A 26357-nucleotide genomic window follows, 5' to 3' on the forward strand; every position below is an offset into this window, starting at 1 on the left:
TAAGATTTTTGCCTGGGAGACCACATGGTGTGTTCTTGTATACAGGAACACTAACCACTGGGCTCTACACTTTTCATAAAAACTGTACCAGTTTTATAACTATAGTACAGGGCTGTGCAAGGCCTGCTCTTTTGTGGTGAACTCGAAAAACGGCCTCAAGTTCAAGATAACTTTATTGCCATCGATGTAGCCCCTCCGCTCCCTTAGAAGACCCTAGGGGGCCTCCAAGGGAGAGGTTTCCCGCAGGGGGACGTCTTTTGCAAAGCGTCCCGTGCCAGACGGATTACTCGAGCTTGCTGCTCCGGAGCCCAGCTCCGGAGGAGGGCGTGCCAGGTTTCCTTCTCTCTGATTCCATCAATATGTCCGGGAGAATTGGGTCATTCCCAACCACAGAATTTTTATCTGTTGTAGGCCGTCATTGCACCCGCTACCACCTGTGGACGACGGCTGTTACGGCGAGCGTCTTCCTCTCCTTTTTCGTTTTCTTTATTCTCCACTTCCTCTCTTTTGTCCTCACGAGGCAGCGGGGGTGGCTCAGCTACAGATCCAGTCCGTGCACTTCCTTTCCCTCTTCCTACAGCCACAACAATTGGGGCATTCCCAAATGAGATGATCCTGATTGGCTATTATCCCGCATGTGGTGCATAAATACGGGGAGGGAGAGGAACCTCGAAAAAGGAACTCTGGACAACCTTTTCCTTACTGAAATGCACGCTTTTTCGGCGATAATTAGGCCAGTGGTTATTTATTTATTTTTTATTACAGAAGGCGATGTGATAGACCGACTTTCCGAGCATTTCATCTTACATAACATGAGCGCACAGCTAGAGAAAGCTTGTTATCGTGTCATCGGCGGTGGCACTGGGGTCGGCCCCGAGAGACCGATGTGTAGGTCGTGGTTTAAACAGTTTAAACGGTACCACGTTTGGCGCCATTTCGTAGGCGATTCCTCCCATGATTCCTCTTCCCACTACACACAGACAGGCCGTGGTGGGACGCCAAATGTGTTTATTTCTTGTTATTTATTATATTAATGTTTTGTCGAAAACGTAATTCAGCCTGGTGAATGCACTGCTGGCAAATAAGCGTGCTGTACCTATTCGGCTGATTCAGCAAGCTGGGTGCCGCGAGCATGGCCCCGAGCACGCCCCGGGCATGCCGCGCATGTGTGAGCGTGGCGCGCTCCGCCAAGTCGCCAACGCTGCCGACGCTTGAAGTGCGACAACTCATAGAAACTTGTGATTTTTGAAGCAGTTGTGGTCTCCGAAAACGGGTGCGCTGTTTACGTGCGACTGCCGGCGAGATGTCGAGTGCTCGTCTCGCGGTGAGTTTTTCTCGTGCCGTCGCTCACCCGTGCCGCTGAAAACAACTATAGCACGCGATGGTTGTGACAGTTTAGTTTTCGAGTTTTCGGCCATGAATTCCGGGGGATTGCTTGAAGAACAGCTGCTGCTGGCTATTTTTGATGCTGCAGCATTAAAAAAAAAAGCACGTGCGTATGTATCGTGGTGACGTTTACTGTGTGCGTATTTGAGCAGACGAATTCAACGCTGCTATGGGCATAGAGTTTCTTATTGCTTATATAGCGACTGTATGGAGTTAGGTATTGTAATTTTTCAAGTGCGCAGGCCTTCCTGTCGTCTTTAAGATGCTGAAGTCGCAAAATTTATGTGTGTTTACATCCCAAGATTCGTGTGGCGATGTTAGCTATATCAGTAGCGAATTGTTTCCGGTGTATGTATGCCGGGAGATCTGTACCCGATTTCGTGCAGCAGCCTGCCTTTAAAGTATATCTGAGGCATTAACTTAATTTACGTGTTCCTCTTTTGAAGTACATTTGTTTTAAATGCTTTGGATGTATGAAGCGTTTTCCTTTTTCATTAAAAATTTCGATTCTTAAATAGTATGAATTACCTTCGCAGGTGCTTGAAAATCACAATTATTCAAAGTATTTTAAGGAAAGTTTGTAGTTCATTTCTGTTGAAACCATTTAATATGCCATTTGGACAAAATTGGCTTATCGAACTGTTTCCATGGGATTGAAATCAACTAATGATTTTCACCTGCATTGCGATTAAAGGGTTTCTGCAGTGTAACCTGTCATCTGTGTATACTCGACTTGCCTCTGCATGTGCTGCCGTTTCATACTGTTCACCACATACATGGATCCTTTTCTCATACTCGTGCACAGGCGGGGTGCTATTTTTGTGAAGCAAGGGAAGCACAGAAGTGCTGAGAACAGTTCTAAAAATGTATTGTACAGATAGGCCGGTGGAATATTTGACTCATACGAAGTGCAACAAAGATTCCCACATATGGCAATTTTGTGTTCATCCATTGGTACTCTGGCTGTTTGTTTGTGGAGTTCATTTGTGATTGCTGCTAAAAGGGAAATTTGTTCCTCAAATAGTTGAGCACTGGTTCGGCGCAGTGGAGTTGACATGCACAGCTTATGTGCCACACATTGCAGTACAAGCTGAAGTCGATGGCTGCCATCGTGGGTGGGGCCTCGCTGGGCTTTGTAGGCCTGCTGACAGTGACTGGCCACGCAGAGTTCTACCGGCGCTTCCTTATGCCTGCGGTACACACAGTCCTGGACGCGGAGACAGCTCACCGGCTAGGTGTCCTGATGGCCCGGCTCCGGTTGCTGCGAGCCCACAGGGAGCCCGACCCTGACGTCTTGGTAAGAGCAGCCTCACGCAATCTGCAAAGTACTATGCTGGCTAGCTATAGCCTGTCCACACTCTTCACTGCTGCATTTCAGTAGTGTATAGGAAATTAGTTTATAAGATGGAACGTAGAGACAGAAAAATGACTGTGCCACCACTACTCCCAAATATCACTTAGGACCACTGAGAAAGGGGACTGCAGGTGTATTTGAGATCCTGGAGGGACCTGCTGCAGGAGGAGGGAAGTAGTTGCTGAATCAAGTTACCATTGTCTCCCCAAGTCAACAGCAAATGAAAGGAACATCTATCCACACCATCAATGGCATCAAGCGTGTGTTAGTGGCCCCCCTGTTGAGTGGCCACCCACAGTTGACTTGCAGCTCAAAGTTGAAATGACTGCACAATTTTGCAGAAGGAAAAAAAGTTGGATGTGTGTGATATGTTTTATGCTTGGTTGTTACGTATCATTAGCTGTTGGTCATGGATGCAGGAGATGGACACAGTAAAAAAGAGATGCGACACTTAGTTTGTTTTCTTGGGCGGGCAACTCAAGAAGCGCTGAAACTGTTTTCTTAGAAAAATAAATAAAATGTCTGGACGACTTTCTACTTTCTTGGGTTCAAGCCGGGTTTTTGTGAGAGAGTAGGATCAGTGTTGTCTTTTGTAGCAGCTGAGGAATGATGTAAAGGTGCAGACATAAGTAAACGGTGCACAATGTTGCATTGCAAGTGCAGGCTCAGTCCTTTCATATTAGAAACAAAAACACATTGTCCTTAAAGATACCTTGAAACGCTAATTGCGGTATTATATTGCAAGAAATTCATAGAGGTGGTTTTGGGGAGTATTCGAGTCAAATTTAAAAGTTCTGTGTAGAGGGCATATGTGGTTTGCAAGTAATTTTTAAAAAATATTCCTGGTGACCGCTCGCAACTAAGTGGGGTACCTCCCGAAGCGCCCACTTCCTTGTTGGCGTCAGGTGGGCTTTCTGCGTGTGCTCACACATTAGGGACTCTGAAGTGACACAGGCAGGAAAAGGCGTAGTGGGACACTGTTGCTACTTGTTTTCTTTATTTTTTTCTTGCTCACTGGCGTGCACTGAGTTGAGGCGGAGAGGAGGAGTGTCATTTTCAATCACTGCTATGTTTGGTGGTAGTGAAGCTAGCTCCAAAATTCTTTTGTTTTAGATGTTCTAGTTTTGCAAATGGCTTTTCTGTTTCTTTTTAAGTCAGTACACTGGTATCCACTGCCTACACGCACATACCACAGCTGGCAATTTCTGTTGGGAAATGCAAGAAATATTTTAAAATATCAGTAGCTTGCTCTATTTTTCTCTGCACCTATACAATGCAAATTTCTCAAAGAGAGAGCTGCTGTCATAGTCAAGAGAACTTGGGTTTGCTTCCCATATTTCCTTCTTCATGCACTTGATATGACTGAAAGACAAAAAGGTGGCAGTAAACACAATGAATGGCTCTGTTCAAAAGTTAGGGAGAAAGGGCAACAAACATTGACAACTGGAAGGAGCTGAAAAGACTTCTCTATTTTCAGGACAAACTCTGCACTGTCTTGAAAGCAGAAGGAAAAGTTGTGAAAATAATTAAGAACATGAACTGCATTACTCAGAATAGCTCAGTCAGCTAAGCACATTTAAAGCAGTTTACCTTGTAAGTTGTATGTAAGAGTATAAGCCATTTTTACGGATGACAGCGCAAAACACCGAAAACTGGTCGAAAGCGACCCCAATAACTCTATCAGTATGTTTCTTTCACGTTGGCCTGGAACCGGCGGCCACTCGATGGAGCTCAGCAGGTTTTTCATGTATCGTGGCCACGCGTTGCTTTGTTTGGTGTCAGCTGTGTGACAGCCATAATGGAAGTTGGAATAGTTTGAAGAGGGCTGCCACAGCTTGAAGTTGGAGCAAACTGTAATTGCATTTGCTGAAGGTGTTCACCAAGTTTCTTCACCAAAAGAATTTTATTTCTCGCACCTCTCTTATCATGATAATGCCTCCAAAAATAGGGGGTGAGCATTTTAGGATTTTTTGAATCTAACCCCCCCCCCCTCACCTTCAGCTTTGGGATCATGAAAAAAAAAAGGGGGGGGGGGGGGGCTGCTTACAATTAAGTAAATATGGTAGAATGCACTTGAACAAAAATGGCAGTTCCCTTTAGTAAAAATAAAACCTTCTAGCTTAACTGCTGCACACTGAGCAGTGTTGGGATTGAATGATGCCACTTAAATGCTTCTTTGCTCAGCTCAGGTGTCAGAGCGTTGTGTGGCTCAAAACAAAAGATGGTTTTTGATACTTTGAATTTGCGTCTGAACTGTCCTATAACTGTCCTTATAGTGTCAGCATTAGGATAACTTCTGCTGTAAGGGCTTATTGGGCAGTACCCTGCAGTGTAAGTTTTCAATCTATTCTCTGTGAGATTTTTGCCTTAATCTGCCAGCTTTTTCTGCTTACTGCTACGAGAAGGCAATTTCAAAAATGTTTTTTGTCCGGATTCCCATAAGCTGGCATCAAAATTACAGGTTTCGTGATTCATAGAGTGGAAAATGAAGAACATGAAAGAAAAAGTGGATGTGCACAGAGAGCATGATTTGAGTTGGTACTAAATTGTTTTTCATGGCCTTGCAGTACACAGAGGTCCTTGGCCTGCCACTCTCCAACCCCATTGGTTTGGCAGCGGGCTTTGACAAGCATGGGGAGGGCGTCCTGGGGGCTCAGGACTGGGGCTTTGGCTTTATCGAAGTTGGCTCGGTGACACCACTGCCTCAGCCTGGGAACCCCAAGCCCCGCGTCTTTCGACTCTCAGAAGACTTGGCAGTGATCAACAGGTATGGCTGGATCTGCTCCCATTACTATCTCATCTTTGTGGGATCCAGTATCAAAAGATTTTCAGAGTTTGCTTGGGCATAGGAATGTCCGAGCATGTCATCGGCCTTAGGTGTGCAGACCGAGTGGAAGAAGGGTGTGGAGTGCTCTTTGCACTGCAGGTATGGCTTCAACAGTGTGGGCCACGAACGGGTGTGGGCTTCCCTGCACGAACAGCGGGCGTGGGTTGCCCCCGTGGGCGTGAATCTGGGCCGCAACAAGGGGAGTGAGGATGCGGTGGCCGACTATGTGGCAGGCGTACACCGCTTTGCCGACGTGGCCGATTACCTGGTGGTAAATGTGTCGAGCCCCAACACACCTGGCCTACGCTCCCTGCAGCGGCGGCGCCATCTCGAGGAGCTGCTGCTCAAGGTGTGTCCGTTGGTTTCTTGGTCAACAAACATTAGGTAGCAGACTGTCAGCAAGCTCGGGAGCATGCATTTTAGAGCATGCATCAGCATCCAAAACTACTGCCTATAGACACCTCATTCATTTTCATTCATGTTGTTCTTTTTGCTGCTCGTCAGGCCATACGGTTCCATGCAAGTACAGTAGAACTCCGCTATAGTAAACTCGGATATAGTAAAAACTCGTATATAGCAAAGTGAAACTGAAGTCCCTGTTCATCTTCCATAGATGACCGTGCATTTTTTCTCATTTTTTAGCAAAGACATTTTGGATAAAAATTGGTTATAGTAAAGTGCGTCTGGCCACGGCGACAGGTGTGCTACCTAGTTTTTGTTGTTTTTAGTGGCTTCACCACCAGGTTTATAAGCACTGAGGACAAGCCAACTTTACATATTCCTTGTAGCCGTCGGAGAAAGCATGCATCTCGAAGAAAAAAAGAAAGTAAAGCTGGCTAGAAGCATGGAAAGAAGGTGGCGCAGTCTATTGAGGAAGTAAAAGAGAGTAAAAGTGCAGCGAGAAGTAGGGAAGCGAAGAAACTACCGAACATTCACAGGATGAGGCAGCAGTGGCAAGAAGTGAAAGCGCAGAGTGTGCAATTTTGCAGTGCTTGACTGTCACGCACATTTTTTATCTATTGTCGCTTAAAAGACAGCAACAGCAGCAGACACAGTGTTCAGGCAAAGCTTTTGTTTTTACATGAAATTAAGTTCAGCTGTATTTGTAGCCACACTGCTTTTATGGTCATGAAGATGCTGTCTGGCAATTGAATGGCTACTTACTAAACACCTCTCGTTGCTTTACGAAAACAAAAAAATACTCTAAAATACCTTCCACCTCTCTCTTATAGTCTCTTAGTGCCATCTTCTTTTTTTCAGTTACAAGAGTTTTTGTTCACATCTTGTGGTAATATATTTCTTACACCAACAGCTGATATAGTAAAGAATTTTGCCAGTCCGAGTGACTTTTCTATGATTGGTCTGCTAGCTTTATAGCTGTGTGTGTATAGCTGTAAGTGTGAAAGGAAAGGCAGTGGTCACTGGAACCAAGGAAAGCAGAGAAGAATTGCTCTACTTTTTTTTTAAGCCCCATCGTAGCTGTGGTAAGGGATTGCTCTGCTGCTTAAGCAAGATGAAATACATACGCTCAAAAGTGAGACAGCCACTGCTGTGGAGTAGCTGGTAAAGCACTGCATATGGCTGGTTTTTCTCTCACTTTTTTGCAAAATAGGCGACCAATGGCTACACAAGTACTTATCCATTTCAGCCTACACAATGAAAGTGAAGGCAGGTCTCAATGACTGTTCGCTTCTTTGGGTCATACAGAGTGGGCAGGTGTGACAATGCAGGGTTTTATCCTTTGGCAGGTGATTGAGGCAAGGAACAGTTTGTCCAGGCAGCTGCCTGTGCTGCTCAAGATTGCCCCCGACCTGACGGACCAGGAGAAGGCTGACATTGCAGCGGTTGTCACCGGAAGCAGGGTGCGTTAAGGTCTTTCCCCCCCCCCCGCCTGCAGGGACATTTGTAACATGCAGGTGATAGCAATGGTTTGCGACACCACAGGTTTCTCAGCACATGTGGGCTTGGACCACCTATGCCAAGCCTTGCATGAAATTTGGCTGTGTGCGGGAAAAAGGGGATCCTGGTGGTTGACCTGACACAGAGTGTTTGCACAGAGTGAGGCAACTCACCAACTTTGGCCCCTGCTTTCTGTACATGGCACCTCTGGGCTGGCCCAACGAGGGTCACCTTTTTCTCTCTTCCCTTCTATCTTGCACTTTCCTGTCTACTGTCTCACACCTGTCCTGCCTCCTGCCCCCTTTTTGATTTTCTCTTTTTTTTTCTAGTTGCTAGGCTTGACGCTTTGCTGCTAACTACCCTGAGTTACGCTTTACAGTCAAGCCCAGATACATAGAACTCGAATATTTCTGATTATTGGCTATCCTGTGTGAAAGTGCAAGAAAGTTGTGCCACATATTGAATCCCAATATCACTGATCATTTGATATACCGATCAGTGCCCCGCACCCCTCCAAGTGGCACTTCTCCTAGCAGCGCCCTCTTAGGGTGGTCTTTGATTACTTTTCACTCGCTCTAAAAAAAAAACGATCTTGTGCCCTCATTTTTCCCGCCACATTGCTGTTAGGCGCTGAAGCTAACTTAACTGAAGCTGCTGCAATCGCATGGTGTGTGTCACCCATTTTGCTGCCGAAGGCGATTTTAATGTCAATTATGCTATTTGCTAAAGAATGTACTGGTGACAGGATTAGACTTCTAGCTAGTTCTAAAGCTGTGTTTGCTGCAGCTAAAGCAAACATACTCATGCTGTCAGCACAGTTCTTTAACGTTTCTGAGGAGGCAATGGACACAACAAGCCAAGGCAGTCCTCTACTGTCAGTGTCAGATGGACAGTAGGGCTCCTTGTAGTAACTGAAACAAAAACAAGCCCCAGGTTATGGGGCCAAAAAGAACTCCCAAAGACAGCACCACCCACTATGCACCCGAATGAAATTGTTCGAGAGTACAAATTTCCAGCTGCGATTTTTGAAAGGAAACTTCAATTCCTCCTTCACTTCAAATCCCAAATACTGAAGCTGTGCAAACTCTCAGTGTCCTCAAAGGGCGCTCACAAAAACTCTGGGGGCCCTGATATGGCATGACTTTTACACATTTATTGCTCGCTGATGCATTCCTATGTAGATTACGAATGTGTAGTGTTAGACTCCGTGAGGCCGTCATACATTGACTCACTGCATAACAGGATTGCATATTTCATGTATGTGTTCCTTGCACTGTTGGCCTAGCTCACCAGATCAAGGATTGTTTTGTAGGGCTGCAGTCCAGATGTGCATTTTAGTGGTATAGCGGACAAAAGTCTTCAGGACATGTTAAAAGCTTTCCTGATGCATGGGTTTCATGTCTGCCAACAACCGCCTCATTTCAATACCACGCATTAGAAGACACAGCAGGAATAGTATAAATCAGGGGTGTGCAAATATTGAAATTTTTGAATAAGAATATAAGAAAAAAACGCCTAAATATTAAATTGAATATCGAATCAGTGAAAAAAAAGAAGGTAGAATATAGCAAGCACTGTTTGTCTTGTTTTGCTCAGAATTGACATGGTATCGTCAGATAAAATCAAACTAGAATAGCATACAAGTGTGTACCCTACTGAAAATCCAGCATAAATTTGAATCAGGGTTTTATAGACGGGATTTTGTACAGGAAGGACGTGCATGAAACCAGGTGGAGCAGTCGTATCGGTGCTGACCGGTGCTGAATGCAGCAAATGCTCGTTAATTCGGCCTTCGATGAACCAGAAAAAAAACGTCTGAATTAACTGAAAAGTCGAGGATTATTGAACATGTCTTAAAATATTTCCAAGAACTGTGTATCACAGTAATTTTGTCTGATGAATGCCTGCATGATGGTTGCTTGCAATTTAAGATGAAACTGAAGTGAGAATAATATATCACTGCACGTCTACTGTAGTGGGGCCAGGAACCAGGAATTAAACCCATGTGCTCGTGCAAATAGCACTGCATGCAACAGCCTCTGTGGAAGAATGTTGTCTTCTCATATGCACCTCCTTCCAGGCTTTGTGTTTACGACCATGCTTCCCATTGGAGAAGTTTTTCTGCCTAGTGGGGTGTTTTCGGTGCATAGAGGTTGGAAAACCTGCAAAATTGTTGTGGATCACGTAAAAGTTGACTGGTCTAGGTGGGGGCGACTACAGTGCAAAAGGCTGAAGAAGGAAAGAGACGAGAACCGTTAGTGTGCTAGCCAGGAAGGGATGCTCCCTCCTCCACCCACCCACGGGATAAAGACATAAATTTGCATCATTTGGCAGTTAGATGGGCATGAACCAGACAGCTGATTTCAATATAGCCTTTCACAGCACTGGCACATTCTGTGCATGTTTATTTAGAAGCTGCTATGCCACACTCGGTTATTTGCTGTGAACAGTAAAGCATATGCCTTTCGGGACTTCATTGGCAAATGTCGAAACCAGAACGTGAGAGGGCAGCCAGCTGCAGTCATGTAGTACCCAAGCTCTTGTACTGTAAGGTGTCTGTGGACTGTGTGCTGTTTCCGTATCATAGTAATCTTGGATTTTTCTGTTGTTGCTGCCAGCCTGATCGCATCTATGACGCTTTAATACAACTTTGAAAATTTGACACCACTTTTGGCCTCAGTGGTGTCTGTAATCTGCTGTTCTTTGAAAATTAACATCCTTTGTTTCTTGGTGCGTGGTTGTGCTGTTGTCCAGTTGTTTGCACTGTTTATGAAGTGCAGAGCAACAATGCATTGCTGTGGTTCTGTGCAGGCCAAAGTGGATGGACTGGTAGTGTGCAACACCACCGTCTCCCGGCCAGACAGCCTGCAGAGCGAACATCGATCTCAGGCCGGTGGACTCAGTGGCAGGCCACTCAGAGACATCTCCACCAGGACCATAGCGGACATGTATCGGCTCACTAAAGGTGGTCCTTGAAGTCTCATTTCGTTCCCTCTGCTGTGAAAGTGCTGCTGATTAAGACACATTGAAGAAGCACCGATGTGTGCTATCCAAATAAGGCCCATTGCTTAAAATCCTACACTAAGTAATATTGCTGGCAGAAATTAACACTATCAGGAGACTTCCTAGTGCATTGCCAGGCCCAGAAATGGTGGTACTTTATATTTAGCAACGCAGTAGTCGGTTCCTCTGTTGTTGACCGAGTGCGTCGGACGTTGTCATCTGCCAGTCTTGCTGGTCTTAATTCTGTCTGAAGGATTGACAAAAGGAATTCGGGCTGACTTTTTCAAGTAGCTGGATAAACAAAAATAAATGTATTTTTTTTTATTTTGTTCAAATATTCATCCTTTGACCTTAACATTTTTGCATGATTTTGTGCATTCAGAATACGCAGTTTTTTCTCACAGTGTGCTAGAGCTAGCACTGTACTCGGCAACAGCTTTTCTTGGCAGATGATAGGAATAATTAGGCGGCACCCGTTACTGTGTCATTTTACCAAATATAGTAAAACCTAGTTAATACGTTTTTTTTAAATGAGGGAAAAAAAAGTATTATCCGGGAGAGCGTACGATCCGAACTGCCTGAATTTGAAAAATTTTGCTGCTGAATGGGGCATAAAGGCATTTACTATTGAGACTGGCTAGCATTTACAGACATCCAGTATGCACAGCTGCTTTTTTAGCTCTCGCATCATTTAGTCTGTATTTGCATTGTCCTAAGAGTGGAAGAGAGTTTGTAACAATCTTGTTGGAAGCTGGGATCGCTTCTTTGCTTGTTTCTGGATCCTTCGTCTCCTTATACCAAAGACATATGGAGAAGCTATCGTGATGGCTTGCAGTTGCCACATACAGTCGCCCCATTTTTACTCATGCTGCGTCCCCAGACCCAGCCCACTCGTATGCAAGCAAATAGTTGTAGTTATCGAATTGTTCACCTCTATGCCCCTAAGGCACCGCAAAGAAGCCAGCGTGTTTCTCCACATTAAATAGTCATGCTTCCGCGGGAACAGGCGCCTCATATGTTGGCTTTCTTTAATGCTTCGTCCCTTTGTACTTAGGCACTGCTGGAAAGTGAGTGAGTGCTGGTGATCAGTTTTTTATGTCGTGAGCGTTCATTAGCACAAATCTGGTTGATTATATTACTTGACCACAATTCATAGAAGCTTCGAGTGTAGTAACCGGTAAATCATGTTATTGTGAAACGTATTAACTGGGAGAAAAATAGTGCAACTCTATGAGTGATGTTTTTACTGCCCGCGGTTTTAAGGCTATGAAACGGGAAACCATATGAACCAGGAACGTATCAATGAGGTTCGACTTAGGCCAGACGTAAGTGTAGCTTGGCGCATGGTGCAAGACGCACTAGTAACAGAAAAACTGCAGAGAAAGTTATGAAGTATAATCTGTACATTTCAAGTGAATTCAGCGTCCTTCACCTTGCAAATAGGGGTTCTTTTTGTGCTAACTAGTGAACGGAGCAAGAAACATTTTACACCTGAGTGAGCTCAGTTTAGCACACTTTTCATCATTTCTTTGCAAACAGATTTTTCCACTGGTGCTATAGTACTTGATTCCACAGACTGTTTTCAGCAGTACAAAGTGTAAGGACAATCCAGCCAGTCAGGATGGCACGTATAACGTGCTCATGCTTCGACTCTCTTGTGCCACTGGTGGCAACAGGAGTGTTGCCGTTGTGTCTCCTTTGCCTCAGAGTGGTTTCCTGTTGACTAAGAAGAGTGTGTGACATGTGCAAGGCAAGATGGAGCAAACTAAGAGTGTGATAAAAGACAGCATGGCAAATGGAAGTGACACTGGCACGCTGCTGCCATATCCAGTCTAGTTATGTTTTCATAAGTTCTGATTTTGTTTCATTAAGGCCATCTGTTGGTCTCTGCCTCATTTAGTTTAGCCGCGGCAAGATTATGGCTCTACCAGTAATGTAGTGTTTTAAATTCAATTTTAATATGATAGCATCAAAGGCCCTGTTCAGCACAAAATAAAGGAATTAGTAATTAAGTGAGCAGATGTAAAACCTCGTTACAAGAGACACTCAAGGGACCCGAAAAAGTCTCTTGTAAGCAATGTCTCTTGTGACCAAAAATTCTAAAAGCACTGTGTTGACCAGTTTACTACACATCAGCACATAAATGCATTCACACGCATTAACAGGGAATTTTTCAGGAAAGCTTAAAGAAGTTATTCATACTAGTATTTTTTGTAAGTGCAGAGTAGTACATTCCTTCCCGAATTCTGGAGGTAAAGTACTTCACTTTGCAAGCCTTCCTGTTGCTCTAATAGCTTTGAAGCACTCACATGCTCGTCAACATCAGATGCTGACACTTTTCCTCTGAAATGTCCTCGTTGTCATCCTCTGTGGCACACGTGTCATTTACTTCCGCGAGAATTGTAGTCTGTAAGCTCTTCGGGAGCACACAAGATCCATATCTGCAGATACGAATTCCTCAAAAGATTCTGGTACCTCAGCAGTCTCTTGGATGCTCCCCCAAGCTTCATTTTCGAGGAAGTTTTCCACAGTATCTGTATATGGGCCCTCTCACATTATGTCACCACATTTAAATCCTGCTTGCCTGAAAGAGTTATTCGCAGCTTCACTTCTCAAGCCATTCCAGACACCTGAAATCACCTGAACAGCAAACTTGGCATCATTGCTATTGTACAGTCTTGCTACCTGTCGAGCAACAGGCATTCTACCATTCTTGTTTTGTACAGAAACTTGACAGAGTGCATAATGCCTTTGTATATTAGTTGAAGGTAGCGTGTGGAGTTTGGAGGGAAAAAATAACTTTGGTGGCTTTGAGCACAAGAACTTTGGTGCTGCTAGAAGCATTGTCCACAAAGAGAAAGAAATCAGGATTCTGAGCTTTCATCTTGTGATCAAATTTTAATGAGGAGTTAGAAATGCTGGATGTCATTCAGGCATTTTGATCTGCTTCGTAGGTGATGATAATGTGATGCCAGTGGCTGAAACAACGGGGTCGTTTTGACTTTTCAATCATCGGAAAGCACTCCTTCTTAGTTCTTGACATATTGCAACAAAAAGGATGCTGATATGGAACAGAATCTAGCTTAAGGAATCTGAAGTGCATCAGCTGCATTGCATGAGCACACCTGGGTTGTGTCTCTTCTAAATAGTGAAGAATTTACTCTAGGGACCTGAAAAAGTTGTCCTTTGTAACCGAGTGTCTCTTGTAACCATGTCTCTTATATGCAAAGTTGTTAAGATGGCAGACATAGGGAAACCAACCAAACCACTTTCAGATGTCTCTCGTAACCGAGTGTCTCTGTAACAGTGTCTCTTGTAATGAGATTTAACTTATTACATGTACACTAAGGAGGAGCCGTAGGTGAAGCTGTAGATAGGAGCCATTAATTCTATGAAAGGTGGAATTTTCTTTTTCTGTTTTATACACCAACCTTCCGTCCATTATACTAGTTACGGGGCACAGCAAAAAATGACACCCAGTGACACATAATTTATCACCATGTAAACTTTAAGCTGTGCTGATGTTATTACATACCGATGAAAAGTTAGAAGGCTACCATGACTTATAAACAAGGAAATTCAGAGTGCACAAGTCACGTGTGTTCTGACTGATTGGTGAAATGTCAGTGTACACATCACAGCTACTCAAGTTTGAAATGGTGCATGGCATGCTTTGGATTCATCACGCCTGCCAATAATTATATTTTCAAATTTCAAGAAACTGATGCAACCAGCTTAAAATCTCTACAACCGGGAGAGCCTGGTATTTATAGTTGGTAAGTTGCCTGCCTGAATTTAGCTTACCAGCTTACTGCGACTCACCTGTTTTCTGATGTCTGCCACCACTGGTATTTCTATGCCATGAAGGTAGCCTTGATAACTCAAAAGGCCTATCTTTAAAAATGACTGCAAGGTTCTGCTGAAACAGCCAGCCTTTAGTTAGTCAGAGCAGATCTTAGAGCCAGAAGTAAGAAAAAAAAAATGTGATGGGATATCTAAAAGCTATACTGAGGGCTCTTGCAATTTTTGTATGCTGAGCTCTCATTTACCTTGTCGGAACAGGGTCCATACCAATAATTGGAGTGGGTGGCGTATTTTGCGGCGAGGATGCCTACGCGAAAATCCGGGCTGGAGCATCTGCTGTGCAGCTGTATTCTTCACTCATCTACTACGGTCCACCAGTTGTCCAGACAGTCAAGACTGAGTTGGCGGAGCTTCTGAGGTGATATGATGCTTTGCTTGCTTAAGTTCCATCCTGCAGCTGTTCAAGGTACCGCGTGTAGAGTGCAGCCCAGTTATAACGCTATCGAAAAAATCGGAAAATTCGATCGTTATAACCGATAATTGTTATATCTGTACCAGCAGAAGAAAAAAAGGAAAAAACAAACAGAAAAAGCACACACCCACATGCATGTAGGCTTGCCTACTTACCAGCGATCATTGAATCGGGCTGAACAACGCTGATCATCATAAAGGCCACTAAACTCTTTATTACAGTATACATCAATAGCCATAAAATAACTTAAGTATGCTTTTAACAGTCGGAGATTTGTGCTCGCTTGAAGAGCAGCCGAACCTTGACAACCACTGTAAGCACTGCTTCCATAGCGCATACACTGGCGGCAGTCCTTTTTGCATGCACACCACCGTTCAGCGACTTGGTGAACTGTAGGAAATTCCGAGCCTTTCTGATTTATAAAATCATAGAGTGCGAATAACCGTATCTAACTGCGAGGTTTCAACCTTGAAACCCTGCCAGAAATCTCGATGAATCTGCTGTTTCATCTAGAGAGCTATTGCATTGTTGTTGTGGTCGCTGCCATCTTCCACGGTTGTACTTTTGGCGATAATGATACGGCCGCACTCTTTGCGTGGTGACAGACAGCGATAGCGATGATGATAGCGCTCATTTTCAAACCGCATGCAATAACCCTCACGGATTTCTTTGTCACAAGTGCCACAAGCACCGTCACAAGCACCAGACCTTAGAGGGATCTCAATTTAGGATCACATGATGTTTTCCACTGAAGTAATACGGTGTTGAAGATACATCTATAATTTGACGCATATCATTGTGGAAGAGCATTATAACTAGTCCTTCAATCAATTGCTAAGAAGGCAAAACCAGGCACTCAACGTCTTGTAAGCGCAGGCCCTGTTAAAAGTAAGTAGAGTTGATCCCGGGTATATTGCACCGACCACTACTGCTGAAGAAGCTGACATTGAGAGATTTTATGTGGACCTACAATGCCTTTTAGACCGCACCCCATCATCAGACGTCGTTTTTCTCATAGGAGACTGGAATGCTAAGGTCGGGAGTGAAGAAATATCCGGAATTATAGGCAAATTTGGTCTTGGCGAGCCAAATGAAGCTGGGCAGAGGCTAGTTGAGTTTTGTCAAGAAAACAACCTGACCATAGCGAATACTCATTTTCAACAGCACAAGAGGCGCCTGTACACATGAACTTCACCGGACGGTCTGTACAGGAATCAGATCGATTATATTCTTTGCCGGCAGAGATGGAGAAGCACTATACAAGCAGTAAAAACAAGGCCTGGGGCCGATTGTGGCACCGATCATCAGCTTCTTGTTGCCAAAATTAAGCTTCGATTGAGGAAAATGCAGAAAACTAGAAGGCCTTTCAGGTATGATCTGGATCAAATTCCATTAGAATATGCCGTGGAAGTGAGGAATCGATTTCAAGAATTAGATCTAGAAGACAGAGAGCCCGAAGAGATGTGGACTGATGTTCGTGATATAATACAAGAAGTTGCTACTAAGGTAGTTCCAAAGCAAAAGAAATGCAAGAAAGCGAACTGGTTATCTGAAGAGGCTTTGCAAATAGCTGAGGAAAGGAGGATGGCAAAAGTTATGGGGGAAAGAGAAACAAGGTTCTCAATGCGGATTTTCAGAAAATAGCAAGGAGAGATAAGAATGCCTTCCTGAACATACAGTGCCAAGCAGTTGAGGACAACAGCCAAATAAGGAACACAAGAGTTCTGTATAAGACAATCAAAGATATCAAAGGAATCTTCTGTGCTAAGCTGGGCGTGATAAAGGACAAACGAGGCAAGGACCTCACTGAAGCCTCAGAGATAAAGAAGAGGTGGCAGGAATACACAGAAGAACTGTACAAGAAGGACCCGAATGTGCAAACCCAACATAAGACGGTTGTGATTACTGATCTTGAGCCGGGCATCTTGAAGAGTGAAGTTGAATGGGCCTTAGCCAGCCTTGCTAAGAACAAAGCTAGCGGAATTGATGGCATTCCAGCTGAGTTGCTTCAAAACCTCAACCATGACGCTGTTAACATTCTGCATACATTATGTCAGAAGATTTGGACAACCCTGCAGTGGCCACAGGATTGGAGGAGGTCAGTTTACATCCCCATTCCAAAGAAAGGTAGTGCCAAAGATTGTTCCAACTACCGCACGATCGCGCTTATCTCGCATGCTAGCAAGGTGATGTTGAAAATCCTCCAAGGTAGGCTGCAGCAGTATGTGGATCGGGAGCTTCTGGACGTGCAAGCTGGGTTTCGCAAGGGCAGAGGAACTAGAGACCAAATCGCCAACCTTCGCTGGATCATGGAAAAAGCAAGAGAGTTCCAGAAACCCGTCTACTTCTGCTTTATTGATTATGTGAAAGCGTTTGACTGCGTAGATCACAGCAGATTGTGGCAAGCTCTCCAAGAGATGGGAGTTCCAATTCACCTCATCTGTCTCCTCAGGAACCTGTATGAAGGACAAGAGGCCACAGCCAGAACGGGGCATGGTCTTACTGATTGGTTTCTGATTGAGAAAGGAGTGAGGCAAGGCTGCATACTGTCGCCCTGCCTATTTAACCTATATGCAGAGTGCATCATGAGGAAGGCCGGTCTGGACGAGTCTTCAGCTGGAGTGAAGATTGCTGGAAAACGTATCAACAACCTTAGATATGCGGATGATACCACTTTAATGGTAGAAAGTGAAGTGGAACTCAAGAGACTTCTGATGCGCGTACAAGAAGAGAGTGAGAAGTTTGGGCTTAAACTGAACATTAAAAAGACGAAGTTCATGGTGTCTTCCCCTATCAAGTCCTGGAGCATCAATGGACAAGAAGTGGAAGCTGTGACAGATTTTCTGTTCTTGGGCTCCAAGATTACCTTGGAAGGAGACTGCAGCCATGAAATTAGGAGACGCCTGCTTCTGGGAAAGAGAGCAATGGTTAGCCTTGACCGCCTAGTAAAGAGCAGAGACATTAGTCTGCCAACCGAGATCCGTATAACTCGTGCTATGGTCTTTCCAGTTGTGATGTATGGATGCGAGAGTTGGACTGTGAAAAAGACTGACCGCCGAAGAATTGACGCATTTGAATTGTGGTGCTGGCGAAGACTCTTGAGAGTTCCTTGGACTGCCAGAAGATCAAATCAGTCGGTATTGTCGACCATAAACCCTGACTGCTCCTTGGAGGGTCAAATTCTAAAGTTAAAGCTCAGCTACTTTGGTCATCTGATGAGAAGAGAGGAGTCGCTGGAGAAAGATTTGATGTTGGGAAAGGTTGAGGGTCGCCGGAGAAGGAGTAGGCAGCGAACGCGATGGTTAGATGGCATCCTCGAGGCACTGCAGATTAAGTTATGTGATGTTAGGAAGATGGTGAGAGACCGGAAAGCGTGGCGTGACATGGTCCGTAGGGTCACGAAGAGTCGGACACGACTGAACGACTGAACTGAACTGAATATTGAACCTGAAGGGGATTGCGATATATGTAAGTTTGATATATTGATAATTAAATATATAAAACATCCCCACAGATGAGCTTCTCTGTAACCTAGAAGAGTGCATATGGTGTACCCACGCTAGCGGCACACTTTTGTTGGGATACACATCCTACCGGAATACTGGCAGCCCACTATTCACCACGAGTGCAGCTTCTTGCAAGAAGCATGTGCACTCACCTGTGCATCAATCATCACTTCGTGACAGGCATTAAAAAGAGTAGCACATCTCTACATGCCATTTCATGGGCACTAGCGTGTGCTCTCAGTATTTATAGGAACAGATTGGGGTGTCAGGGCTTCCGTCCTGCGCTGTGTGGCACAAATGGCTTTTCTAGTTGGGGTTTACATCAAAGCTGCTGCGGATGGTGCTTCAGGAAGAGCCACAGCTGATCATAAGAGATCCGATTCTGTTACTGACACACTATAAACTCAACCATAATTCAGTTCAAATCAAGTACACTTCATTTCTTCTCCTTGAGCAGCAAAGCAAGCCATGCAAGAACCACCACAAGCCTTCAGTGAGCAAGGGTGGCTTCTTCACACAACAACCGGTGCACCGAACTCCGGCATTCCCACATGGCAGCATTGTCATGTTGGAAACAATTACTGCATACCAAAGGCCACTTTCAGTTGAACCTCATGGTCACCTAATCCAGCGGTTTTACGGCATTAATGCTGTCAGCAGCCCGACCCTACTCCATGCGCGAAGTGATCATTGGCTACATTAGAAGTGCCCCTTGCAGGGGCATGGCGCTCAGTTCAATATATTGAATGTTCCGCTGAACTGGGATAGTACGCAAGTTATACAGCTGCTTTTAAGCTGAAAGATTTCGAGTACGGGCTACAGCATAGAAACCGCGCTGCAAGCAGGCACTTCGGCGTCAACGAGTTCTGCGTAGTGCGCTACTGGAGACAGCGATTGCAGTGTCGATACGGACTCGGATCAAGTCTCTGATCGAGAGTACAACTTATGGTCTGCTGTGAGCATTATACCACGGAACGCGGGGAGTGATGATGAGGCTGTGTGTGGTAAATAAAGTGCTTTAGCAGTATGTGCTTTTGGCGATCCTGTACTTTTATAACAAGGGTAAGTTCTGCTTGAAAGTAATGTTTTGGTTATATTTAAAATAGCTGACATAAAAATCCCGATTCGCACTTATTTTTTAATTTGCTTTCAGTGCTCCAAAACATTTGCTTGAAATTTTCCCCACATAAATATCGCACCCCCCAACTTAGCATCAAATTTCAGCAAGAAAAAGTGTGAGCATTATGCGAGTAAATACGGTATTCGTCCAGGCCCCCGCTTCGCGGCTGCACATATTTTATGGCAGTCGTGCAGCAGTGTTCGTGCTTGTCTTTCTAACTTAGTTCTCCTAATGTGCCAACATTGTTGCCATGATCTTGCTGGCCCTCGATTCTCTGTGAACAGCAATGGAGGATCCGCTTTCAGGAAGCGGGACACAATCGGTGCAGATGAAGTGAACGGCAATACCGCTAAAGGTCAAGTGGAACATTGTATGTGAGCACAAGGACAGCATAAGTGTGCAACTTGGTGCGCAAGTACGGCCTGACACAATCGACAGTATCGACAATCAGCCACAACGTGCTCAAGATTGAGAACGAAAGCGATGCCAGTGCTGCCCATGCAATGAACAGTGGCAGGAGAAGGGTTTGACACGGGGCCTACAAAGACGTAGAACAGGTGCTCTACCAGTGGTTGAACGCCCGTGCAGTGAACCTGTCGAATAGTGGCCCAATTTTAGCGCAGAAGGCAAAGGACTTTGCATACCTCCTACGCAACGTGGATCTTCAGCCTGGTGGTGGGTGGATTTAAAGGTTCAAGAAATCGTCTACAAGTAAGTCGTGGGCAAGGCAGAATCGCTCAGTGTAGATGCTAGGCAGAAGTGGCTTCAGGAAATACTGCCCTGCATCTGAGAAACATGTGCGGACCGGGACTTGTACAATGGGGACAAGGCGGAGCTTTTTTTTCAGATGCTACCTTCGAAGGCGCACACTTTAAAAGGCGATCTCTGTAAGGGCGGCAAGCAAAGCAGATTGCGTGTGACCGTTTTATTATGTGCCAACATGGACGGCAGCAACAACTGCCCCGCCTTCGTCTTAGGGATATCCAAGGATCCTCGCTGTTTTTGTGTTGCCACGAGGATTCCAGTTCGCTACCGTCATAATGAGAAAGCGTGGATGACGCGCGAACTTCTCTGCGAGTGGCTGGTCGAGTTTGATCAGTGGATGCAGCGTGAAGGCAGGAAGGTGACATTGGTGCTCAACAATTGCACTGTGCACCAAACAGCTCAGAAGCTCTTGCATGTGGAAGCTTTTTTTCCTCCCACCTAACATTACTGCAGGCTTGCAGTGTATGGATGCAGGCGTGATTGCTTGCTTCAAGGCACTGTATCGCTGACATGTTTTGAGCAGGCTCACGCTGAACCTCGACGTTTCGTTCTGAGAACGCCGACCAGCGCCAGACTTGAAGATCTCGCTTCTGATGGCAGTGCAGTTCATTTTTGGAGCATGGGCAGAAGTAAACTTCTCCGCCGTCATGAACTGTTTCAGGAAAGTGGGCTTCGCTGGAGATGCCGGCGACGCAGAAGGTTGCGAAGCTCTTGCCAGCACAGCGATGGCTGAACTTTGGTCTACAGTGAGCGGTAGTGACTGCGATGCGTCGGCACTTTGGGAATTTTTACATGCTGATGATACAGTTGCGACAGATGAAGAGCTGACAGACGAGGCTATTGGCGCAGAAGACGGTGACAGCAGCGACGGCAACAATGAACCAGAGCCTGTGCAGGTTGCATCTCACCAGGAGGTTTTGAGAATGATTGACTCCCTGCGTGGTTTTGTAGCTGCCCTGCAGAAAGATGTCGGCCAGATTGCTGTGAAACAGACAACGCTTAAGGATTATGGGTTTCTTCTCGCTATGAAATAAAAAGTGTAAGCTGCCTCGTCCTCATTAAATGTGTAGTTTATAATGTTTTCTTTGTTTTTTCGTCCTAACCCGGTTGTAACAATGATATTTCAATGGCACTTCAATATCGTTATAAGTGGGTTTGAGGGCACTGAGAATGAAATAAAGTTGGTCTGTACCAATGATTGCCATGGTGGAAAATGCCGCATTTTCTGAAAGTGGAGCTTTTATAATCCTTAAAAGGTAGTTAAACACAGTCACCAGCAAAAGCAGTGCCAAGGCTATGTTTGAAGCGCTGATACACAAAACTAGGCTGTGCTGCTGCCTTCCACTGCTTGATGGTGATTACGGAGTCCCTTTTGATTTTGGCATCACAAGTGCGAACCTAGTGGAAGAGATATTCATATTTAGCTTTTTTTTTTCCATCTGTAACTTGCTGCAGAATTGTAAAATGATTTTTGCTGAAAGCAAAAAAATTGCATAGAATCGCCTGCACTGTTTAATGAGTGCCCAATTTTTGTAGCTTATCCCATAGCAAGTAACCATTGAAGCTAAAAATACAATTACCATTAAAATCGCAATGATAAACACGTTCTTCACTTTTTGTACTGAGTGTTTCTTCAGTTCAGTTCAGTTCAGGCGTTCAGTCGTGTCCGACTCTTCGTGACCCTATGGACCATGTCACGCCACGCTTTCCGGTCTCTCACTATCTTCTTAACATCACATAGTTTCATCTGCAATGCCTCGAGAATGCCATCTAACCATCGCGTTCGCTGCCTACCCCTTCTCCGGCGACCCTCAACCTTTCCCAACATCAAATCTTTCTCCAGCGACTCCTCTCTTCTCATCAGATGACCAAAGTAGCTGAGCTTTAACTTTAGAATTTGACCCTCCAATGAGCAGTCAGGGTTTATGGTCGACAATACCGACTGATTTGATCTTCTGGCAGTCCAAGGAACTCTCAAGAGTCTTCGCCAGCACCACAATTCAAATGCGTCAATTCTTCGGCGGTCAGCCTTTTTCACAGTCCAACTCTCGCATCCATACATCACAACTGGAAAGACCATAGCACGGGTTATACGGATCTTGGTTGGCAGACTAATGTCTCTGCTCTTTACTAGGCGGTCAAGGCTAACCATTGCTCTCTTTCCCAGAAGCAGGCGTCTCCTAATTTCATGGCTGCAGTCTCCTTCCGAGGTAATCTTGGCGCCCAAGAACAGAAAATCTGTCACAGCTTCCACTTCTTGTCCATTGATGCTCCAGGACTTGATAGGGCAAGACGCCATGATCTTCGTCTTTTTAATGTTCAGTTTAAGCCCAAACTTCTCACTCTCTTTTTGTACGCGCATCAGAAGTCTCTTGAGTTCCACTTCACTTTCTGCCATTAAAGTGGTATCATCCGCATATCTAAGGTTGTTGATACGTTTTCCAGCAATCTTCACTCCAGCTGAAGACTCGTCCAGACCGGCCTTCCTCATGATGCACTCTGCATATAGGTTAAATAGGCAGGGCGACAGTATGCAGCCTTGCCTCACCCCTTTCTCAATCGGAAACCAATCAGTAAGACCATGCCCAGTTCTGACTGTGGCCTCTTGCCCTTCATAAAGGTTCCTGAGGAGACAGATGAGGTGAATTGGAACTCCCATCTCTCGGAGAGCTTGCCACAATCTGCTGTGATCTACGCAGTCAAACGCTTTCGCATAATCAATAAAGCAGAAGTAAATGGGTTTCTGGAACTCTCTTGCTTTTTCCATGATCCAGCGAAGGTTGGCAATTTGGTCTCTAGTTCCTCTGCCCTTGCGAAACCCAGCTTGCACGTCCGGAAGCTCCCGATCCACATACTGCTGCAGCCTACCTTGCAGGATTTTTAACATCACCTTGCTAGCATGCGAAATAAGCGCGATAGTGCGGTAGTTGGAACAATCTTTGGCACTGCCTTTCTTTGGAATGGGGATGTAAACTGACCTCCTCCAATCCTGTGGCCACTGCAGGGTTGTCCAAATCTTTTGACATAATGTATGCAGTGTGGTAACAGCGTCGTGGTTGAGGTTTTGAAGCAACTCAGCTGGAATACCATCAATTCCGCTTGCTTTGTTCTTAGCAAGGCTGGCTAAGGCCCATTCAACTTCACTCTTCAGGATGCCCGGCTCGAGATCAGTAATCAGAACCGTCCTATGTTGGGATTGCACATCCGGGTCCTTCTTGTACAGTTCTTCTGTGTATTCCTGCCACCTCTTCTTTATCTCTGAGGCTTCAGTGAGGTCCTTGCCTCGTTTGTCCTTTATCACGCCCAGCTTAGCACAGAAGCTTCCTTTGATATCTTTGATTGTCTTATACAGAGCTCTTGTGTTTCTTAATTGGCTGTTGTCCTCAACTGCTTGACACTGTATGTTCAGGAAGGCATTCTTATCTCTCCTTGCTATTTTCTGAAAATCCGCATTGAGAACCTTGTATCTTTCTCTTTCCCCCATACCTTTTGCCATCCTCCTTTCCTCAGCTATTTGCAAAGCCTCTTCAGATAACCAATTTGCTTTTTTGCATTTCTTTTGCTTTGGAACTACCTTAGTAGCAACTTCTTGTATTATATCACGAACATCAGTCCACATCTCTTCGGGCTCTTTGTCTTCTAGATCTAATTCTTGAAATCGATTCCTCACTTCCACAGCATATTCTAATGGAATCTGATCCAGATCATACCTGAAAGGCCTTCTAGTGTTTCTTAGAGCACTACAAAAATAGCTATGTTAAGATAGTATAATCGTTACAATAACCTATGTCATCTATGCCTGACAGTTCAAATTCTGAAAGTGGCCACTGTAAGACCCAGTATTTAGGAATTTTTTTTTAGGCATCTGGATTTTATTATGTCTTTTATTGTTTATTGCCCTGTTCATTTGCCCTTCTGTGCCTCATTTTCGCATTGCATTTTCAGTGTTGCATATGAAGAGTGCACATATTTTTTGCCTATGTTTTTTTTTTTTCTTCAGGAGGGATGGATATACAAGAGTTCAAGATGCTGTTGGGGCTGACCATAGAAATGCAAAACAGCGAAGTGTTGATGCCATGGGTTAGGTTTGTCCTTGAATGAAATAAACTGTTGACTATTATTGCTTTGCTCAGAGAGATGTTAAAGACTCTTGGCACCAGTTTTTGGCTCTTAAATAATTTGTCTAAATTACAGCTTGAGATGTTGGAGATATTTTAGTTTAAACCAAAAAACTCTAGTTAAAGATGGTAGCGAAGACTGCGAGATGGAACTCGCGGAAAAACGCAAGCAGTACGAGAGAGAATGTACTCCCCCTCCTTTCCTCACAGGCGGCGGCAGTGTCGAAGCTGCAACAAACGGTGCTCACGTTCCACTTTCAGTTGAATTGGACTCTCTTTGTAGGCTGCGTCACAGTCTTTAAGGGCATGGACATGACGGAAGCATTTGACTAGCTGAGATGATCTAACTGAAGAGTTATAGTGGTTATAGCTTAGCACAACCCACTTGAGCGGGGCACCACTGCGAATGCTGTGACCGCCTTGAGCGAATTGAATGCTTGGCAATGGCAGGCACACCTGCCATATCGGCAGTGATAAGCGCAAGCATTTTGCCGGCCATGCCCGCCTTATTGGATCATGCTAGCGTGTGCGCACAGGCGGCGTGCGGAAGCGGATCACAGATCGCGCATTGCTATAACTCCCTATTATCACTGTATACATAAACAAAACATGAGAAGCGGTGAACTTCATAATTTGTTTACCTTATTTTTTCCAGAAAACTGATTTTTTTTCATGTTTATGAATTTTTCAGACCGTTTGATTATTTGCACCATTTCCAGGGCCCCGCAAAGTCAGAAAAATCAGTTGCCGACTGCAGTGCAGTTTCTCACGACCTTAGACAAGGGCCTTATGCGTACTGAAAGGCTCCATGGCCTAAACTTCATCTACTAGCATGGTACATTCTGCTAACGGACTGTCATCACATTATCATTAGGGACTTTTTGATCCCTCATATTTTGATCCTCACAATATATGTTGCCATAACCAGGTGCCATCAATTCGAAATCGTGTACAAGTGCCATGGTAAAATGTCGTGTTTTGGCTTCCATGGTAGTTCAGCAGCATTTCCTTCACTGCCATCATTCTGTGGAATGCGTAAGCATTTTAGCGCCTTCCACATTCCTGGAAGTGCTAGCTCATTTTTTTTCCTTTCTGATCTGAAATTTTATTTCGATGCATCTCCTGCTTTCACAGTGAATTCTGTCACCAAAAGGTAGCAGTAGCTTGGAATCAGCTATTCAGACGTGAAAGCAGCCTCACAAGAAGGCTTAGCTGGTTCAGCCTGCTTAACTGAAATTTACATACTATATGTGCATTGCTGCATAGTTGCTTTTACAGTTTTTTTTCTTTGTTCACTTTCCTACGGAACCCAGGTTCATCTAAATGAACATCTACATATGTTTTTTTCCTTATACTTTGATTGCTGAACTTGACTGCCGCACTGTTAATTTTTTTTTCTACGGTAAGTGTTTCACATTGCAACCATTATTAAAAACATAGCCATCTGTGGTTCAACTACTTGTACATATAGTGATCTAGCTGAAACGGTAACATTTTTGAGAGTGCATATCACCAAAAAAAAATGATGTTTCCATTAAAAATTTGCAGAAGGAAACCAAGTATTGTATTCTGAAAAAGAAAAAAAAAACAAAGTCCAACGTTTTAAAGATAAAATCTGGAAAGTCTAGCCTCATGACAGATCATAATCATATAACAGGCAACTAAAGCATAATAAAACTAAAATATGTGGCAGATTCTCTGCATAGGAAGCCTTTCAGCCAAGGGCATCGATTGATTGCTGTGAAACGCTTGATGCCCTTGGACCTGCTAGCGTGACAATGAACAGTGTGGCAGATGAAAGGAGGCTCACCACAACTTATTTGTATCTACCATGGCAACATAAAAATTGGTTGCCACCATTGGTTGAAGGGTTTTCTTTGAGGGGAATCTGCCTCTTTTTGCTTCAGTTGTATCCTCCTTGCTCGACTCGCCAGATAACATTTGGAGCAGTGATAGGGTGTCAATTCTTGTTGGAGAAGTGTGGCATATATATGAAAAACTTAGAAAAATATGTGCATCCAGTTCTTGCTGTAGGTGTTATTGGTAGCATTCGTTTTGTCCCTTGAATTGTTAATTGCTAGAAGAGAAAACATGCAGCGGGAA

At 44.6% G+C, this 26357-nt stretch overlaps 2 protein-coding genes across 3 annotated transcripts; both read left to right on the forward strand.

Annotated features, from left to right (window-relative positions):
* Window positions 1-954: 954 nt before the first annotated feature.
* Window positions 955-24256, forward strand: Dhod (dihydroorotate dehydrogenase 2). 2 transcript variants are annotated; one of them, XM_084606148.1, is made up of 8 exons: window positions 955-1324; window positions 2471-2683; window positions 5308-5507; window positions 5667-5916; window positions 7316-7429; window positions 10278-10431; window positions 14532-14691; window positions 24137-24256. In XM_084606148.1, the coding sequence occupies exons 1-8, from the start codon at window positions 1304-1306 to the stop codon at window positions 24219-24221; spliced, it is 1197 nt and encodes a 398-aa protein (XP_084462274.1). In that variant the 5' UTR covers window positions 955-1303; the 3' UTR covers window positions 24222-24256. The 2 variants fall into 2 exon arrangements, with proteins under 2 accessions (XP_084462274.1, XP_084462275.1); XM_084606149.1 differs by having other exon boundaries at window positions 956-1324; window positions 2553-2683.
* LOC146185165 (uncharacterized) lies at window positions 19059-24127 on the forward strand. The gene is made up of 2 exons (XM_084606150.1): window positions 19059-21772; window positions 23873-24127. The coding sequence occupies exon 1, from the start codon at window positions 20730-20732 to the stop codon at window positions 21168-21170; it is 441 nt and encodes a 146-aa protein (XP_084462276.1). The 5' UTR covers window positions 19059-20729; the 3' UTR covers window positions 21171-21772; window positions 23873-24127.
* Window positions 24257-26357: the final 2101 nt, after the last annotated feature.

This window comes from Amblyomma maculatum, chromosome 6 (assembly GCF_055883805.1).
Source record: "Amblyomma maculatum isolate TAMU_Amacu chromosome 6, ASM5588380v1, whole genome shotgun sequence".
Classification (NCBI taxonomy): domain Eukaryota; kingdom Metazoa; phylum Arthropoda; class Arachnida; order Ixodida; family Ixodidae; genus Amblyomma; species Amblyomma maculatum.